General features: G+C 39.0%; 1 protein-coding gene across 2 annotated transcripts in view; it reads right to left on the reverse strand.

The window, feature by feature from the left end:
* Positions 1 to 17,395: 17,395 nt before the first annotated feature.
* Positions 17,396 to 21,355, reverse strand: part of smad2 (SMAD family member 2) — a 59,287-nt gene continuing 55,327 nt past the window's right edge. The window contains exon 10 of one of the 2 annotated variants that reach the window (XM_061980929.2): positions 17,396 to 20,058. In XM_061980929.2, coding sequence (XP_061836913.2) covers positions 19,935 to 20,058 — 124 coding nt within the window. In that variant the 3' untranslated portion in view covers positions 17,396 to 19,934. The remainder of the gene's footprint in view (positions 20,059 to 21,355) is intronic. The other variant, XM_061980928.2, reaches the window with a different exon arrangement.

Here is a 21,355-nt window from a genome sequence, read left to right on the forward strand (position 1 = left end):
AGAACAAATGTTAGTACAGGACGACTAGAATGCAGGAAACAGGAACAAATGTTAGTACAGGACGACTACAATGCAGAGAACAGGAACAAATGTTAATACAGGACGACTAGAATGCAGAGAACAGGAACAAATGTTAGTACAGGACGACTAGAATGCAGAGAACAGGAACAAATGTTAGTACAGGACGACTAGAATGCAGAGAACAGGAACAAATGTTAGTACAGGACGACTAGAATGCAGAACAGGAACAAATGTTAGTACAGGACGACTGGAATGCAGCACAAGAACAAATGTTAGTACAGGAAGACTAGAATGCAGAGAACAGGAACAAATGTTAGTACAGGAAGACTAGAATGCAGGACAGGAACAAATGTTAGTACAGGACGACTATAATGCAGGACAAGAACAAATGTTAGTACAGGACGACTAGAATGCAGAGAACAGGAACAAATGTTAGTACAGGACGACTAGAATGCACAGTACAGGAACAAATGTTAGTACAGGACAACTAGAATGCACAGAACAGGAACAAATGTTAGTACAGGACGATAAGAATGCAGAACAGGAACAAATGTTAGTACAGGACGACTAGAATGCAGGACAAGAACAAATGTTAGTACAGGACGACTGGAATGCAGAGAACAGGAACAAATGTTAGTACAGGAAGACTAGAATGCAGAGAACAGGAACAAATGTTAGTACAGGACGACTAGAATGCAGGACAAGAACAAATGTTAGTACAGGACGACTAGAATGCAGGACAAGAACAAATGTTAGTACAGGATGACTAGAATGCAGGAAACAGGAACAAATGTTAGTACAGGAAGACTAGAATGCAGAACAAGAACAAATGTTAGTACAGGAAGACTAGAATGCAGGACAGGAACAAATGTTAGTACAGGACGACTAGAATGCAGAGAACAGGAACAAATGTTAGTACAGGAAGACTAGAATGCAGAACAAGTACAAATGTTAGTACAGGACGACTAGAATGCAGAGGACAGGAACAAATGTTAGTACAGGACGACTAGAATGCAGAACAAGCACAAATGTTAGTACAGGACGACTAGAATGCAGAGAACAGGAACAAATGTTAGTACAGGACGACTGGAATGCAGAGAACAGGAACAAATGTTAGTACAGGACGACTAGAATGCAGAACAAGCACAAATGTTAGTACAGGACGACTAGAATGCAGGAAACAGGAACAAATGTTAGTACAGGAAGACTAGAATGCAGAACAAGAACAAATGTTAGTACAGGAAGACTAGAATGCAGGACAGGAACAAATGTTAGTACAGGACGACTAGAATGCAGAGAACAGGAACAAATGTTAGTACAGGAAGACTAGAATGCAGAACAAGTACAAATGTTAGTACAGGACGACTAGAATGCAGAGAACAGGAACAAATGTTAGTACAGGACGACTAGAATGCAGGACAAGAACAAATGTTAGTACAGGACGACTAGAATGCAGGAAACAGGAACAAATGTTAGTACAGGAAGACTAGAATGCAGGACAGGAACAAATGTTAGTACAGGACGACTAGAATGCAGGAAACAGGAACAAATGTTAGTACAGGACGACTAGAATGCAGGACAAGAACAAATGTTAGTACAGGACGACTAGAATGCAGAGAACAGGAACAAATGTTAGTACAGGAAGACTAGAATGCAGAACAGGAACAAATGTTAGTACAGGAAGACTAGAATGCAGTACAGGAACAAATGTTAGTACAGGACGACTAGAATGCAGAACAGGAACAAATGTTAGTACAGGACGACTAGAATGCAGAACAGGAACAAATGTTAGTACAGGACGACTAGAATGCAGGACAAGAACAAATGTTAGTACAGGACGACTAGAATGCAGGAAACAGGAACAAATGTTAGTACAGGAAGACTAGAATGCAGAACAAGAACAAATGTTAGTACAGGAAGACTAGAATGCAGAACAGGAACAAATGTTAGTACAGGACGACTAGAATGCAGAACAGGAACAAATGTTAGTACAGGACGACTATAATGCAGGACAAGCACAAATGTTAGTACAGGACGACTAGAATGTAGAGAACAGGAACAAATGTTAGTACAGGAAGACTAGAATGCAGAACAAGAACAAATGTTAGTACAGGAAGACTAGAATGCAGAACAAGTACAAATGTTAGTACAGGACGACTAAGAATGCAGAGGACAGGAACAAATGTTAGTACAGGACGACTAGAATGCAGAACAAGCACAAATGTTAGTACAGGACGACTAGAATGCAGAGAACAGGAACAAATGTTAGTACAGGACGACTGGAATGCAGAGAACAGGAACAAATGTTAGTACAGGACGACTAGAATGCAGAACAGGAACAAATGTTAGTACAGGACGACTGGAATGCAGCACAAGAACAAATGTTAGTACAGGACAACTAGAATGCAGAGAACAGGAACAAATGACCTTCATTTTGTATTATTTGATTTAGCTAATCTGATTCAGCTTCCAAGTTATCTGAATGAAGACGACTAAATATCAAGTATGGGACTGCAAAGATAAATGGATTAAATTAATGAATTCAATTAGAATTAGAATGTGTTGTTGCTTCAATTATTAAAACTAATAAAAATTTATAAATGCAATGGCCGAAACTTTAAATATGCAAATTAAGTTTAGGCAGCGCGTGCTAAAAGAGCAGACATGAGAGCGGTGGTGTTTTGCTAAAAGAGCAGACATGAGAGCGGTGGTGTTTTGCTAAAAGAGCAGACATGAGAGCGGTGGTGTTTTGCTAAAAGAGCAGACATGAGAGCGGTGGTGTTTTGGTACCGTGATCCCTTTAAGAGTTTTTTAGTTTTTGTATTTCATACTTATTATTTATTATTATTATTATTATTAATATTATTATATGACGGTTATGAGAAGCAGAAACATCTTTTGTTTATTTAAATAAATTAAATGTATTAATTTATAATGTATTTCCTTTAAAACACGCAGGCTTTTGAAGAGTGTATTATCTGATTATTTACTCAATTAATTGAATAAACTTGTCGATAAATTACTAAAATAATAAATAGCTGCAGCTCTAATTCTTATAATAACAAAAAGCTTATACAATATTCATATTAGCACATGTTGCTTTAAATAATTGTAAAATAAACATCTGGACAGCTTGGAGTGCCTGGGACTAGTTTGTGTACGCTCACTGAGTGGTAGAGTAGAGTAGAGTCCAGCGCTGGGTGCTAGAGTAGAGTAGAGTAGAGTAGAGTCGGGTCGTGTCGAGTAGAGTAGAGTAGAGTAGAATAAAGTAAGGTAGAGTAGAGTAGAGTAGAGTAGAGTCGTGTCGTGTTGAGTAGAGTAGAGTAGAATAAAGTAAAGTCGAGTAGAGTAGAGTAAAGTAGAGTAGGGTAGAGTAGAGTACAGTAGAGTACAGTAGAGTAGAGTACATGTAGAGTAGGGTAAGGTAGAGTACAGTAGAGTATAGTACAGTAGAGTAGAGTATGGTAGAGTACAGTAGAGTAGGATAGAGTAGAGCCGAGTACAGAAGAGTAGAGTCTAGTAGAGTACAGTAGAGTAGGGTCCATGTAGAGTAGGGTAGAGTAGAGTACATGTAGAGTAGGGTAGAGTACAGTAGAGTACAGTAGAGTAGGATAGAGTAGAGTCGAGTAGAGTAGAGTAGAGTAGAGTAGAGTAGAGTAGAGTACAGTAGAGTAGAGTGCATGTAGAGTAGGGTAGAGTAGAGTAGAGTAGAGTAAAGTAGAGTATGGTAGGGTAGAGTATAGTAGAGTAAAGTAGAGTAGAGTAAAGTAGAGTAGAATAAAGTAGAGTAGATTAGGGTATAGTACAGTAGAGTAGAGTATGGTAGAGTACAGTAGAGTAGGATAGAGTATAGCCGAGTACAGAAGAGTAGAGTCAAGTAGAGTACAGTAGAGTAGGGTCCATGTAGAGTAGGGTAGAGTAGAGTACAGTAGAGTAAAGTACATGTAGAGTAGGGTAGAGTACAGTAGAGTAGAGTACGGTAGAGTACAGTAGAGTAGGATAGAGTAGAGTCGAGTACAGTAGAGTAGAGTAGAGTACAGTAGAGTAGAGTGCATGTAGAGTAGAGTAGAGTAGAGTAGAGTAGAGTAAAGTAGAGTAGGGTAGGGTAGAGTAAAGTAGAGTAGAATAAAGTAGAGTAGAGTAGAGTAGGGTACAGTAGAGTAGAGTAGAGTCGTGTGCTGAGTGGCAGTGAATGAAAGCATGTAAAAAGTGCAATGATGATTATTTATTAGAAAAAAGACTAAAACTTATGGCAAGCAAAAACAATTTCTATTTCTACTATTTTCTTTCAATTGTGCATTGAAGCTATAAAGTGTTTTTATTCCATCACTCAATCAGATTAATGACTGACTACTCAATCATTGATAAATTAATTGATAAATGACTGACTAGTCAATCATTGATAAATTAATTGATAAATAAGTGACTAGTCAATCATTGATAAATTAATTGATAAATAAGTGACTACTCAATCATTGATAAATTAATTGATAAATAAGTGACTACTCAATCATTGATAAATTAATTGATAAATAAGTGACTACTCAATCATTGATAAATTAATTGATTTTAGTTCGACTTCATTGTTGCAAAACATTTTTCCTTCCAGAAGCAACATCTGCTACCTTTTGAAGACAGGTGTGACCAGCAGGTGAGGATGATGTAATCTATTGAAGACAGGTGTGACCAGCAGGTGAGGGTGATGTAATCTATTGAAGACAGGTGTGACCAGCAGGTGAGGATGATGTCATCTATTGAAGACAGGTGTCACCAGCAGGTGAGGATGATGTAATCCCAACCACACGTGGTCACTTCCTCTAATGTCTCACTTACCAGGGACCAATTCTATTCTAAACCAGTTTCACACCACTTTGTGGCTGGGACTGATTTAAAACAGCCAACAATGCAGCTATTAGCTCTGAGAGCTAAGTGAAGAGTGAAGTGTGGTTTATTTAAGACCGAGCTCACTCCAGGCCTAAAACCTCAAACCTGGACTACCACATGTGGACCAGTCTCCTTCTCAAAACCTAAAACCTGGACTACCACATGTGGACCAGTCTCCTTCTCAAAACCTAAAACCTGGACTACCACATGTGGACCAGTCTCCAGAGAAGGTTTGGTAAGAGGGGCTTACAGAGTACAGAGAATACAGAGTATAATATACACAATACAGAGTATAATATACACAATACAGACTAAATATATACAATACAGAGTAAATATACACAATACAGAGTACAATATACAGAATACAGAGTATAATATACACAATACAGAGTATAATATACACAATACGGAGTATAATATACACAATACAGAGTACAATATACAGAATACAGAGTATAATATACACAATACAGAGTATAATATACACAATACAGAGTATAATATACACAATACAGAGTACAATATACAGAATACAGAGTATAATATACACAATACAGAGTATAATATACACAATACAGAGTATAAAATACACAATACAGAGTAAATATACAGAATACAGAGTGTAATATACAGAATACAGGGTATAATATATACAATACAGAGTATGATATACAGAATACAGAGTATAATATACACAATACAGAGTATAATATACAGAATACAGAGTACAATATACAAAATACAGAGTATAATATACACAATACAGAGTAAAATATACACAATACAGAGTATAATATACACAATACAGAGTATAATATACACAATACAGAGTATAATATATACAATACAGAGTATAATATACAGAATGCAGAGTATAATATACAGAATACAGAGTATAATATACACAATACAGAGTATAATATACAGAATGCAGAGTATAATATACAGAATACAGAGTATAATATACACAATACAGAGTATAATATACAGAATACGGAGTATAATATACAGAATACAGAGTATAATGTACACAATACAGAGTATAATATACACAATACAGAGTATAATATATACAATACAGAGTATAATATACAGAATACAGAGTGTAATATACACAATACGGAGTATAATATACAGAATGCAGAGTATATTATACACAATACAGAGTATAATATACACAATACAGAGTATAATATACAGAATACAGAGTATAATATACACAATACAGAGTATAATATACACAATACAGAGTATAAAATACAGAATACAGAGTAAATATACAGAATACAGAGTGTAATATTCAGAATACAGGGTATAATATATACAATACAGAGTATGATATACAGAATACAGAGTATAATATACACAATACAGAGTATAATATACAGAACACAGAGTACAATATACAGAATACAGAGTATAATATACACAATACAGAGTATAATATACACAATACAGAGTATTATATATACAATACAGAGTATAATATACACAATACAGAGTATAATATACACAATACAGAGTATAATATATACAATACAGAGTATAATATACAGAATGCAGAGTATAATATACAGAATACAGAGTATAATATACAGAATACAGAGTATAATGTACACAATGCAGAGTATAATATACAGAATACAGAGTATAATATACACAATACAGAGTATAATATACAGAATACGGAGTATAATATACAGATTGCAGAGTATAATATACAGAATACAGAGTATAATGTACACAATACAGAGTATAATATACAGAATGCAGAGTATATTATACACAATACAGAGTATAATATACACAATACAGAGTATAATATACAGAATGCAGAGTATAATATACAGAATACAGAGTATAATATACAGAATACAGAGTATAATATATACAATACAGAGTATAATATACAGAATACAGAGTATAATATACAGAATACAGTGTAATATACACAATACAGAGTATAATATACAGAATACAGAGTATAATATACACAATACAGAGTATAAAATACACAATGAGGTGTTTCAAAGACTACAGAACATGTCAAATGAGTTTTCGTGTCCTAATGATTGGATTTAAGAAACCTTGACCAACAAGGTCTCCAAGTTCAGGTTGTTTTATTTGACCAAAGTCCAGTCTGGTCTTTGTGTCGCATCAATGGAAAACTCATTTAGGACTAATTATATGCTTCAGGCTCCGGCGTCCCTCGTTCTTTCTTTCACCCTTTCCTTTTCTCTCGGCCCCTGAACTTCTCCTCTCATAACGCTCCTGTTACCGGATCATGGTAGTCCTGCACTGACACACCAACACGAGACATCCAACACTCGGGCATGGCCAAGAGGCCGCGAGCACTCGGGTACAAAAGGCCTTCAGCTGCGGCATTGTTGTTTCTCGGGGGTCAGCCGCAGGTTAGAAGGCAGTCTTAATTAGCCCACATGACTTATACATGATTACCTCCACTCGGGTCAGTCTCCAAATATTAGAAATGCTTCAGACTTAGGAAGAGGGTTTCTCCGTCTATCACAAAACAACACAGCAGAATTACCAGGAATTGATTAAAGTGGACCCCCGACGTAAACAAGTTGAAGAACTTATTGGGGTGTTACCATTTAGTGGTCAATTGTACGGAATATGTACTTCACTGTGCAATCTACTAATACAAGTTTCAATCAATCAGATATAAAGTCATATCAGTGAGGTCACATGTCAATATTTGTCAATATTATTGATCATCGTTTTTTTACTCTCACATGAACAAATCAAATAAATGAGTGCGTCTAACATCTCAAAGCCATAATTGACTGTATGACATACTTACCAACCCTCCCGGATTTTCCGGGAGACTCCCGAAATTCAGCGCCTCTCCCGAAAACCTCCCGGGACAAAATTGTCTCCCGAAAATCTCCCGAAATTCAGGCGGACTCAGGTTCGCTTTCCCACAAAATAAACAGCGTACCTGCCCAATCACGTTATAACTGTAGAATGATGGAGGGCGAGTTCTTGGTTTCTTATGTGGGTTTATTGTTAGGCAGTTTCATTAACGTCCTCCCAGCGCGGCAACAACACACAACAACAGCAGTCACGTCTACCGTAAAGCAGTTTGTCTGCCGTAAACAGCAATGTTGTGACACTCTTAAACAGGACAATACTGCCATCTAGTGCATTTTGATGAAAGCACTTTTGTGCGTGCCACACAGCAATGCATCATCAGCATGGTTAGAAAAATAGTGACAGAGAATAGAACAAGGATGGACAATTCAACCCTTAACTCAACAATGAGTAGATGAGTGTTATCTGTGTGTATATGTGTAAATAAATGAACACTGAAATTCAAGTATTTATTATATATATATATATATATACCGTATTTTCCGCACCATAAGGCGCCCTGGGTTATAAGCCGCGCCTTCAATGAACGGCATATTTCAAAACTTTGTCCACCTATAAGCCGCCCCGTGTTGTAAGCCGCATCTAACTGCGCTAAAGGAATGTCAAAAAAACAGTCAGATAGGTCAGTCAAACTTTAATAATATATTAAAAACCAGCGTGATGTGGGCGCGCATGGAGTCGTATATCAACATGGACGGAGCTGCGTGAAAAAAGCCACCCGGCCTCTTCGCGTAAACTTAAACTTACCTTAACCACTCGCTCATCTTTTCTTCATCCATCCCTTCGAGTTAGCTTTTATGATGACGCCGGCTGGAAAGGTCTCTTTTGGCAAGGTCTTCCTTTTGAATATCACCATGGGTGGAAGTTTCTGGCCATTAGCATGGCAAGCTAGAACCACAGTGAAGGATGACTTCTCATTCCCTGTGGTGCGAATATTCACCGTACGTGCTCCCGTTGTATCCACAGTGCGGTTCACAGGAATATCAAAAGTCAGTGGAACCTCGTCCATGTTGATAATGTTCTCTGGCCGGATCTTTTTTTCAGCTATCTTGTTTTTACAATATGCACGGAAAGTAGCCAGCTTTTCTTGAAAGTCTTTAGGCAGTTGCTGTGAAATAGTAGTCCGTGTGCGGATGGAGAGATTGCGTCTTTTCATGAACCGGAAACCTGTCGCTTAGTAGGAGCCATTTTGTGGTCTTTACAGATGTAAACACACAAAGGAAATGAAACGTACGGTATCCGCGCGCTTTTTCTTCTTCTACGCGGGCGGGTGGTTGCTTACAGTAGAAGAAGAAGCGCTTCCTGTTCTATGGGGGCGGGTGCTTACCTTGGCGGTTGCTTGCGTAGAAGAAGAAGCACTTCCTCTTCTACGGGGAAAAAAGATGGCGGCTGTTTACCGTAGTTGCGAGACCGAAACTTTATGAAAATGAATCTTACCGGTAATATTAATCCATATATAAAGCGCACCGGGTTAAAAGCCGCACTGTCAGCTTTTGAGTAAATTTGTGGTTTTTAGGTGCGGCTAATAGTGCGGAAAATACGGTATATATATATATGTATGTATGTGTATATATATATATATATATATATATATATATATATATATATATATATATATATATATATATATATATATATAATAAAATAAATATATATTTATAGTTAGAATTCACTGAAAGTCAAGTATTTCTTGTATATATATATATATATATATATATGTATGTGTATATATATATATATATATATATATATATATATATATATATATATATATATATATATATATAATATGAAATACTCAACTTAGTGAATTCTAGCTGTAAATATACTCCTCCCCTCTTAACCACGCCCCCAACCACCCCCCCCCCCCACCTCCCGAAATTGGAGGTCTCAAGGTTGGCAAGTATGCTGTATGACTCGACAATGACAAGCAGGGATCACAAGTAAGCTCTTCAACCGGCAGCCCGGGGGCCAATTCCTGTTCAAAACTTTGGAGACAAACATTTTTGCAGCAAATTCCTAAAAATAAAGAAACAAGGAAAAAAAAACGTCTTGCTTCGACATTTGAACCTGGTTCTTGCCCGGAAAAGGGTGGAGTGCCACCTCCGGGTTGGGGAGGAGATCTTGCCCCAAGTGGAGGAGTTCAAGTGCCTCGGAGTCTTGTTCACGAGTGAGGGAAGAGTGGATGGTGAGATCGACAGAAGAAGATGGATGGATGGATGGCTGCTGAAATTACCCCCCTTCTTTCAGAAGCAGCCTCAGTGATGTAACCAGGGACCTCCCAAATAAATAGAGGAGCATGTGGGCTGTGCCTTAGAGCGTAGGTTGGAACTGTAACTAAATGTACAGCCCAAAACATCTTTCCTCATTGAGCCAAATTGAACTCTGTCTCTGCATGATTCCTTGCTTCTTGTCTGTTTAATAAATGACATCAGTGTTTGAACCTGACACTTCCTGAAGTAGATATTAACAATAGCATTTTTAAAAAGCCAATAATAATATTTTTTTGTTTTGTGTAGAAAACTGCTCATCCCAAACCACAACGCCCAACATAAGAAACAAGCCTTCTGCAAATACTTTTGACTGTAATTTAGCATTAGCTAAATCACACATAATTATTGGAAAAGCATTTAGCATTAGCACTGCGATACGGTTACGGCACACCCGATCAATATCCATTCCAATAAAGCAGACACCACAGTCGACAAACATTCAACCAAAATATGACCACCGGAGAAAGGGAGGACTACACCACTGCTCCCATTTCCCAGTCGCTATTGCACTTCCAGAAAGTTCCAGTGCTGTTATTCATTTGTTTGGGAAGTGTTTACAAGGCTCTGTACTCCACTGTGAGAGGACGCTGGGGACGCAGGAGGAGATCCAAGGCCAGATGACGAGCACAAGCTCCACTAATGGAGGGCAGGCAGACAAAATGTACTCACTCGCTTAAAATACACTTTGCTGCTGATCTGACATACATACATATACATAACAACATACATATACATATTGTATGCAGGACATAATAACATACATATACATAACAACATACATATACATATTGTATGCAGGACATAATAACATACATATACATAACAACATACATATACATATTGTATGCAGGACATAATAACATACATATACCGTATTTTCCGCACCATAAGGCGCCCTGGGTTATAAGCCGCGCCTTCAATGAACGGCATATTTCAAAACTTTGTCCACCTATAAGCCGCCCCGTGTTGTAAGCCGCATCTAACTGCGCTAAAGGAATGTCAAAAAAACAGTCAGATAGGTCAGTCAAACTTTAATAATATATTAAAAACCAGCGTGATGTGGGCGCGCATGGAGTCGTATATCAACATGGACAGAGCTGCGTGAAAAAAGCCACCCGGCCTCTTCGCGTAAACTTAAACTTACCTTAACCACTCGCTCATCTTTTCTTCATCCATCCCTTCGAGTTAGCTTTTATGATGACGCCGGCTGGAAAGGTCTCTTTTGGCAAGGTCTTCCTTTTGAATATCACCATGGGTGGAAGTTTCTGGCCATTAGCATGGCAAGCTAGAACCACAGTGAAGGATGACTTCTCATTCCCTGTGGTGCGAATATTCACCGTACGTGCTCCCGTTGTATCCACAGTGCGGTTCACAGGAATATCAAAAGTCAGTGGAACCTCGTCCATGTTGATAATGTTCTCTGGCCGGATCTTTTTTTCAGCTATCTTGTTTTTACAATATGCACGGAAAGTAGCCAGCTTTTCTTGAAAGTCTTTAGGCAGTTGCTGTGAAATAGTAATCCGTGTGCGGATGGAGAGATTGCGTCTTTTCATGAACCGGAAACCTGTCGCCATTTTGTGGTCTTTACAGATGTAAACACACAAAGGAAATGAAACGTACGGTAATATCCGCGCGCTTTTTCTTCTTCTACGCGGGCGGGTGGTTGCTTACAGTAGAAGAAGAAGCGCTTCCTGTTCTATGGGGGCGGGTGCTTACCTTGGCGGTTGCTTGCGTAGAAGAAGAAGCACTTCCTCTTCTACGGGGAAAAAAGATGGCGGCTGTTTACCGAAGTTGCGAGACCGAAACTTTATGAAAATGAATCTTAATATTTATCCATATATAAAGCGCACCGGGTTAAAAGCCGCACTGTCAGCTTTTGAGTAAATTTGTGGTTTTTAGGTGCGGCTAATAGTGCGGAAAATACGGTATTTGGGTTAAAAATATTTTTTGCAAAGCAGTAATTATAGTCTGCAAATAATGTGTTGTTGTTGAGTGTCTGTACTGTCTGGAGATCAGCAGAGTAACCGTGTAATACTGTTCCATATCAGTAGGTGGCAGCAGGTAGCTAATTGCTTTGTAGATGTCGGAAACAGCGGAAGGCAGTGTGCAGGTAAAAAGGTGACTAATGCTCAAACGAAAAATAAACAAAAGGTGAGTGCCCCTAAGAAAAGGCATTGAAGCTTAAGGAAGGATATTCAGAACGAAACTAAAACTGAACTGGCTACAAAGTAAACAAAAACAGAATGCTGGACGACAGCAAAGACTTACTGTGGAGCAAAGACAATGTACATCCGAACGTGACATGACAATCAACAATGTCCACACAAAGAAGGATAAAAAACAACCGAAATATTCTTCATTGCTAAAACAAAGTAGATGCGGGAAATATCGCTCAAAGGAAGACATGAAACTGCAACAGGAAAATACCAAAAAAAGAGAAAAAGCCACCAAAATAGGAACGCAAGAAAAGAAGTAAAACACTACACACAGGAAAACAGCAAAAAAGTCCAAATAAGTCAGGGTGTGATGTGACAGGTGGTGACAGTACACCTACTTTGAGACAAGAGCTATAGTGATGCATGCTTGGTTATGCTTTAAAGTCATATCCAACAATTGCGACAACAACTGAATTTAGTTTTTGAATGATTTCTGCTTCATTTTATCAATGAAAAAAATGTGCCTTGGCTGAAAAAAGGTTGAAAAACACTGATCTAAACTATCCAGTGTTTATACATTTTCATAACAAATCATTTTGCTTGCAGTTGTGAATAAAAATGCTATTGATGCAGTTCCTGTATTGTGCTATACCTTCTCAAAATTACCCAATTTATTTTATTTACAGGAATACATTTTTTTATTTTTTTTTTACATAAATACATATTTAACATTTGTGTGATTCAGCTTGCTAAATTACAGTCAAAAAGTATTTGCAGAAGGCTTGTTTCTTATTATGTTAAGCAGTTTTCTACAAAAACAAAAAAAATATTATTATTGGCTTTTTAAAAATAAATGTTATTATCTACCTCAGGAATTTGAATTATTAATACTCGGCCTAATATTATTTTCAGTCATGTAGCATGCTGGGACTGTATGGCCTTTTAATGTTTTGCAATGTGGAAATGAGTCATACTGTCCTGCGGAAGAATGAACAAATACAATAATACATCTAGAATATTCTGTATAAAATATATGAATACAACTCAAATACAAATGTGCACAATATATAAATATGAAGGCAAAATTGTGTTCCCCGACTTGTTTTAACAAATAATTGGCAATAGTTATTTTGTTGTTGTAGCTTGCAGGTGTGAACTATAATATTTGTAATAACGCTATTGATACAGTTCCTGTATTGTGCTATACATTCTCATAATTACCCAAATTATTTTATTTACAGGAATACTTTTTTTTATTTTTAATAAATACATATTTAACATTATTTGTATATATATACACACTATAGTTTAAATATGTCTACTGCATGTTTTCATTTCCAAACAAAATATTTAAATTACTTTTGTTATTCATTGTATTTCGTATTAGAGAGTAGGCTGCAGTGAGTCTCATTAGTGCATCTCTACCTCCCCCAAGTGGTCATTTCAGTGTAATGCAGCTGGCGCCAGAAAATATAAAGTATATAATATTTGATGTATTCGTTTTATCACACTGAAAACACAGCCAAATTATACAAGAGAATTCATTAAAAATAAAATAAAAAAGTAAACACCGATACTTAATAAATGATACAAACTATGACTATGAGGCTAACTAAAACTATGTGATAATGAAAATATTGTAGTGGGATTCAGTGGCCAATGGACATAATGTGTTTACTTTTTAGTCCAAATAAATTAACATAAAAAAAATAAAGAATACCGAAATAGAATCTCTCTGATATTAAATACAACTTTCCTTCATGTACAGGTAAAAGCCAGTAAATTAGAATATTTTGAAAAACTTGATTTATTTCAGTAATTGCATTCAAAAGGTGTAACTTGTACATTATATTTATTCATTGCACACAGACTGATGCATTCAAATGTTTATTTCATTTAATTTTGATGATTTGAAGTGGCAACAAATGAAAATCCAAAATTCCGTGTGTCACAAAATTAGAATATTACTTAAGGCTAATACAAAAAAGGGATTTTTAGAAATGTTGGCCAACTGAAAAGTATGCAAATGAAAAATATGAGCATGTACAATACTCAATACTTGGTTGGAGCTCCTTTTGCCTCAATTACTGCGTTAATGCGGCGTGGCATGGAGTCGATGAGTTTCTGGCACTGCTCAGGTGTTATGAGAGCCCAGGTTGCTCTGATAGTGGCCTTCAACTCTTCTGCGTTTTTGGGTCTGGCATTCTGCATCTTCCTTTTCACAATACCCCACAGATTTTCTATGGGGCTAAGGTCAGGGGAGTTGGCGGGCCAATTTAGAACAGAAATACCATGGTCCGTAAACCAGGCACGGGTAGATTTTGCGCTGTGTGCAGGCGCCAAGTCCTGTTGGAACTTGAAATCTCCATCTCCATAGAGCAGGTCAGCAGCAGGAAGCATGAAGTGCTCTAAAACTTGCTGGTAGACGGCTGCGTTGACCCTGGATCTCAGGAAACAGAGTGGACCGACACCAGCAGATGACATGGCACCCCAAACCATCACTGATGGTGGAAACTTTACACTAGACTTCAGGCAACGTGGATCCTGTGCCTCTCCTGTCTTCCTCCAGACTCTGGGACCTCGATTTCCAAAGGAAATGCAAAATTTGCATGGTTGGGTGATGGTTTGGGGTGCCATGTCATCTGCTGGTGTCGGTCCACTCTGTTTCCTGAGATCCAGGGTCAACGCAGCCGTCTACCAGCAAGTTTTAGAGCACTTCATGCTTCCTGCTGCTGACCTGCTCTATGGAGATGGAGATTTCAAGTTCCAACAGGACTTGGCGCCTGCACACAGCGCAAAATCTACCCGTGCCTGGTTTACGGACCATGGTATTTCTGTTCTAAATTGGCCCGCCAACTCCCCTGACCTTAGCCCCATAGAAAATCTGTGGGGTATTGTGAAAAGGAAGATGCAGAATGCCAGACCCAAAAACGCAGAAGAGTTGAAGGCATCTCTAACTGTTACTGCTAGAACATTCCATAGTACTGGAGCCCCAATAGAAAACGCTCTATAGCCCACAGACTTTTTTGGGCTCTGGGAATCACTAATAAGCCAGAGTTCTTTGAAGGCAGATTTCTTGCCGGGACATATGGTACAATGCAATCGACAAGATAGGACGGAGCTAGACCGTGTAGTATTTTATACGTAAGTAGTAAAACCTTAAAGTCACATCTTAAGTGCACAGGAAGCCAGTGCAGGTGAGCCAGTATAGGTATATATATATATATGTATATATGTATATAAAGGTATATACAGTATAGGCGTAATATGATCAAACTTTCTTGTTCTTGTCAAAAGTCTAGCAGCCGCATTTTGTACCAACTGTAATCTTTTAATGCTAGACATAGGGAGACCCGAAAATAATAGGTTACAGTAGTCGAGACGAGACGTAACGAACGCATGAATAATGATCTCAGCGTCGCTAGTGGATAAAATAGAACGAATTTTAGCGATATTACGGAGATGAAAGAAGGCCGTTTTAGTAACACTCTTAATGTGTGACTCAAAGGAGAGAGTTGGGTCGAAGATAATACCCAGATTCTTTACTGATTCGCCTTGTGTAATTGTTTGGTTGTCAAATGTTAAGGTGGTATTATTAAATAAATGTCGGTGTTTAGCAGGACCGATAATCAGCATTTCCGTTTTTTTGGCGTTGAGTTGCAAGAAGTTAGCGGACATCCATTGTTTAATTTCATTAAGACACGCCTCCAGCTGACTACAATCCGGCGTGTTGGTCAGCTTTAGGGGCATGTAGAGTTGGCTGTCATCAGCATAGCAATGAAAGCTAACATCGTATTTGCGTATGATGTCGCCTAGCGGCAGCATGTAAATACTAAAGAGTGCAGGGCCAAGAACCGAACCCTGAGGAACTCCGCACGTTACCTTAACATAGTCCGAGGTCACATTACTATGGGAGACGCATTGCATCCTGTCAGTAAGATAAGAGTTAAACCACGACAAAGCTAAGTCTGACATACCAATACGTGTTTTGATACACTCTAATAAAATATTATGATCGACGGTATCGAAAGCAGCGCTAAGATCTGACCACAGAACTTTCCTCCAAAAGGTCTTATCTTTGTCCATGTGATGAAAAAAAAACTTTATTTTGGAATAAGGCTGTAACATAAAACGTGGCAAAAGTGAAGCATTGTGAATATTTTCCGAATTTACTGTAACTAGATTTGTTGATTTTGCAATTAGTGCCGTCAAACTGAAAAAAAAACAACAAACATTTGCCGTCGTTTAAGTTTAAAGACGTTGTCATGATTATGAGGTTGAAGTGACTATTTCTATTGGTTTGCCAAGACCAGGGCCGGCCCGTGGCATAGGCCGTATAGGCAAATGCTAAGGGCGCCGTCCATCAGGGGGCGCCACGCCAGTGCCACAAATGTTGGAGAGAAAAAAAAAAAAAAAAAGAGAAAAAAAGTTGGTACTATTATTTTGAAATACAAAAAATAATCCCACGTTAATTAAAATGCAAAGTAAAGCCTATTTAATAGAAATATTATTTGTTACATCTCCCCCCCCGCACGGTGCGCCCCCTCCCTTCCCGTATCATGACTCTTTTTGGACGTCACCACATCAAAAAAATCAACACAAGATGTCAAAACGGCCAAAACTGTCAGGTGCCCAGGGAAGAAAAAAGAGAAAAGAAGAGGAGGAGAAACGAGAAAAGACAGAGGTAGCAGGTAGGTAACGTTAGCCTACATGAAATTATTTGTCTGTTACAGAATGTGATAGTAACCTGGCTTTTTAGCATTAAGCTAATGTTACATGATTCGGCAATTGCTAATCAATAAATAGCTAGTTCTGTTTTAACGTCGGGTTAATATTGTGGAGGGGGCTAAATTGTTATGGAAAATAATAATGTAACGTTAGGTAATTACAGTACTCCCACCTTACATTCCTCAGGGACATTGGTATTAGATCTTTTAAGCCGGTGTTTTTTGTTTACATTATTGCCTTCTGGTTAGCTAATGTTTGCCCTGCAGGTAATAGTCACTTTTCCACCCCTTTATATATTAGGTATAGTTGTAAGTAAAAAAAAAAAAGGTCAAAGACAAAGCTATTCGGTTTCTTGTGAGTATATACACTTCACTGCCGATGTGGGGGGGGGGCGCCACCTAAAATCTTGCCTAGGGCGCCAGATTGGTTAGGGCCGGGCCTGGCCAAGACAACACAACAAACATTCTGACTGGAATCAGACCAGCTTTATTAGTGTACACAGTCCCAAGTTGCTCACATCAGTGTTTGAAGAATCCTTACAGCTTGTTGTCTGATGGCCCATGTTGGCGGGAAGCCAGAAAAAACATACAAATAAAGATGAGAGAAGAACTATACAAAACTACTCGAGACGTGAAGCAACTTTCCCCTGAAGTAGTAGTTTGTTTTGTTTTTTTTTAAGAGAAAATTCCCCAGAGGCTGTTTGGGAATCCACACTTGTCCTTCACAGAAGAACCAACAAGGTGTGTGTAGATGTGGCTCACACACACCTGGGCTCACACTCCCCGGGGAAGGGAAGAAGCCGACTATAAAGAACAAGGTGGCACTCGTTGAGAGGAGGGAAAGGCTGGTTGGAAGCTGGCAATCTGCACACAAGTGATGGAACATCAAGGGGAACTACGAATGAATACAATCTGAAGTCAATGCATAGAACAAACACTCGGTGGCACTGATACAACATCTTCTTACTGACCCGCCCAGCCAACAAGTCATCGCCTAGTGAGTACAAAGGAAAGGAAAGAAACAACCGCGAGTTACGTTTATGTACAAGTACGATCTCATTCGATTTGGAGGAGGACTCAAAGAAAAGACTAGAAAAAGGCCACCCTGCAGGATCAGGTTTGTCATTCAACTCGTCATTATTCATCACCCTGTTGGACAACATGTCGCTTCCAATAGTTGGGAGTAAACGACGCGTGTGGAATGTGACGTATTTACACCGACGTCGTGCAACATTGGCCTGACAGGAACATTGAACAATGTAAACACACTCCGTGGAATTGAACACAAACACACAAGCTGCAGAATTGTTGTTTTTTTTACAATGCAAACTGGAATGTTGCTGAAGGAAAGTAGACAGAATTCAATCAATGCATCAAGTAAAAAAAACAAACAACTGTCATTCTGCATTGCTTAAAAAAAAACCAACAAGAGGACATGAAACATACAAATTGTGTTCGTCGAGTCGTGTTGTCGTTGAAATAAGAGTTGAGAGGCGGCCATTGTGTTAATCAACTTGTACAAACATTGCATTTAGTCTTTGGGGACATCATAATCCATTTTGCAATTGGTGAAAGGTCCTTTTTAAAAGGGGATAAAATAGCTTATATATTCTGGAAGTATTCAATCATAATAGAGCAATTTCAAATCTCATTTTTAAGAAAGGAGGTAAAATAAAAAATATTTCACTGATTGTGTGAACACAACTTGGCCAATTTCTTGTGTTTGTTCTCAAGCCTTGATTATTTCACATTTATATATATATCCATCCATTTAATACCACTTGTCCCTCTTGGGGTCGCAGTAGAAGGGGGCCAGAGCCTACCCCAGCTGCGTTATATATATATATATATTTTTTTTAATCATCAATACGGGGGAAAACAAAGCTCCAAACCTCAAATAACTGTGCTTGGTTTAAAACTTAAAGCTTAAATACATTTGATTAGAAACATGTGGACTCTAAACTGCTTTCAGATGAGGACTCACTAAAATACCACATCAGCCAATTTATACAATAAAAAGGAGGAATCTTTTATGGTGATTATTTAAAAAATATGCTAATTCTTTGCTTCTCTTGGGTTCTTTTCCCCCCCCACATTCCTATCTGTACAATTTAAAAGCATGTCTTACTGTATTTGACATCAAAAAGGCAACTTTCTTGAAAGCGTTAATAAGGGTGCATCATTTGGGGGGGCAGTGCAATTACAATATTGAGGCCATTTTTCCCCCAAAAAAATCCCACATTGTAGGACTCGTAACGATTGGGCGGGGGACCATGCGTCAGTTGGGAGCGTCATCCAGGATGAGGGGAACCAACTGACGACGTTACAGTGGCCCCTGGATATAGGACGATGAGTAGAAGGAAGCAAGAGACAAGAATGTGGACGTGGAATTGTAATCTAGCCCACCACGTTGAGTGAAAAGTGAGATGTGAAGACGGGGGTGTTACTGTTCATCAAAAGACATCAACAACGGACTGAGAGAAGGGAAAAGAAAACAATACTTTGGTCACTGAAACCAAGAAACACTTTGGTTGAACATGAACCCAGAGAGTGGCAGTTGGACTACAAGTCAACCTTGTGTAAACGGAAAAACTCTTGACACTGGATCCAGCTTTGTGGTGTGGCGTCTCCAGGCAGTGAGGTGGACTTTGCTTCTCAGAAACAGTTGTTGAAGGTCTGGTTCAGCACCTCAGTCCAATACCTGAATGGATTCTGGGCTACCGTCATCCTTGAGTGACTTCCAACTCTTCCATTAAGTCCATGATGATCGGGAATGTCCGCCTGAGGTGGATCCAGCAGAAGCAAAAAGGTGATCAGGCTTGCTGTGACGTCTACATTCCACTCTCTCATCTCTGAGGTTGACTTTCTTCTTCTTCTTGTGATGATGTCGCTCCGTCACCTCTGCATGGTGTCGTCCTTCAAGACGCTGGTCAAATGTTGTGCAAGGTCAAGTTTCTTCTGCAGAAGCTCCACGCCACTTATGACATACTGGAGCAGCGCACGGAAGGGGAACCCATCTGGGTCAGTACCTTGTCCAGCCACTGGAGGGGGCCGTTGAGGTGCAACTCGATCCAACAAGGTGTGCTGGTGACCGTCTGGCGTCTGGAGGGATAAAGAACAAAAGATACAGTCCCGGTCTAAAGTGAAGTGTTAGTGTAAAGAACATCATGTCATGGCTGTCTTGACTTTACAATCATTTCTATTTTTTTGTGATGTAGTGATTGGAGCACATACAGGTAAAAGCCAGTAAATTAGAATATTTTGAAAAACTTGATTTATTTCAGTAATTGCATTCAAAAGGTGTAACTTGTACATTATATTTATTCATTGCACACAGACTGATGCATTCAAATGTTTATTTCATTTAATTTTGATGATTTGAAGTGGCAACAAATGAAAATCCAAAATTCCGTGTGTCACAAAATTAGAATATTACTTAAGGCTAATACAAAAAAGGGATTTTTAGAAATGTTGGCCAACTGAAAAGTATGAAAATGAAAAATATGAGCATGTACAATACTCAATACTTGGTTGGAGCTCCTTTTGCCTCAATTACTGCGTTAATGCGGCGTGGCATGGAGTCGATGAGTTTCTGGCACTGCTCAGGTGTTATGAGAGCCCAGGTTGCTCTGATAGTGGCCTTCAACTCTTCTGCGTTTTTGGGTCTGGCATTCTGCATCTTCCTTTTCACAATACCCCACAGATTTTCTATGGGGCTAAGGTCAGGGGAGTTGGCGGGCCAATTTAGAAGAGAAATACCATGGTCCGTAAACCAGGCACGGGTAGATTTTGCGCTGTGTGCAGGCGCCAAGTCCTGTTGGAACTTGAAATCTCCATCTCCATAGAGCAGGTCAGCAGCAGGAAGCATGAAGTGCTCTAAAACTTGCTGGTAGACGGCTGCGTTGACCCTGGATCTCAGGAAACAGAGTGGACCGACACCAGCAGATGACATGGCACCCCAAACCATCACCCAACCATGCAAATTTTGCATTTCCTTTGGAAATCGAGGTCCCAGAGTCTGGAGGAAGACAGGAGAGGCACAGGATCCACGTTGCCTGAAGTCTAGTGTAAAGTTTCCACCATCAGTGATGGTTTGGGGTGCCATGTCATCTGCTGGTGTCGGTCCACTCTGTTTCCTGAGATCCAGGGTCAACGCAGCCGTCTACCAGCAAGTTTTAGAGCACTTCATGCTTCCTGCTGCTGACCTGCTCTATGGAGATGGAGATTTCAAGTTCCAACAGGACTTGGCGCCTGCACACAGCGCAAAATCTACCCGTGCCTGGTTTACGGACCATGGTATTTCTGTTCTAAATTGGCCCGCCAACTCCCCTGACCTTAGCCCCATAGAAAATCTGTGGGGTATTGTGAAAAGGAAGATGCAGAATGCCAGACCCAAAAA

This window comes from Nerophis lumbriciformis, linkage group LG20 (assembly GCF_033978685.3).
Source record: "Nerophis lumbriciformis linkage group LG20, RoL_Nlum_v2.1, whole genome shotgun sequence".
NCBI lineage: Eukaryota > Metazoa > Chordata > Actinopteri > Syngnathiformes > Syngnathidae > Nerophis > Nerophis lumbriciformis.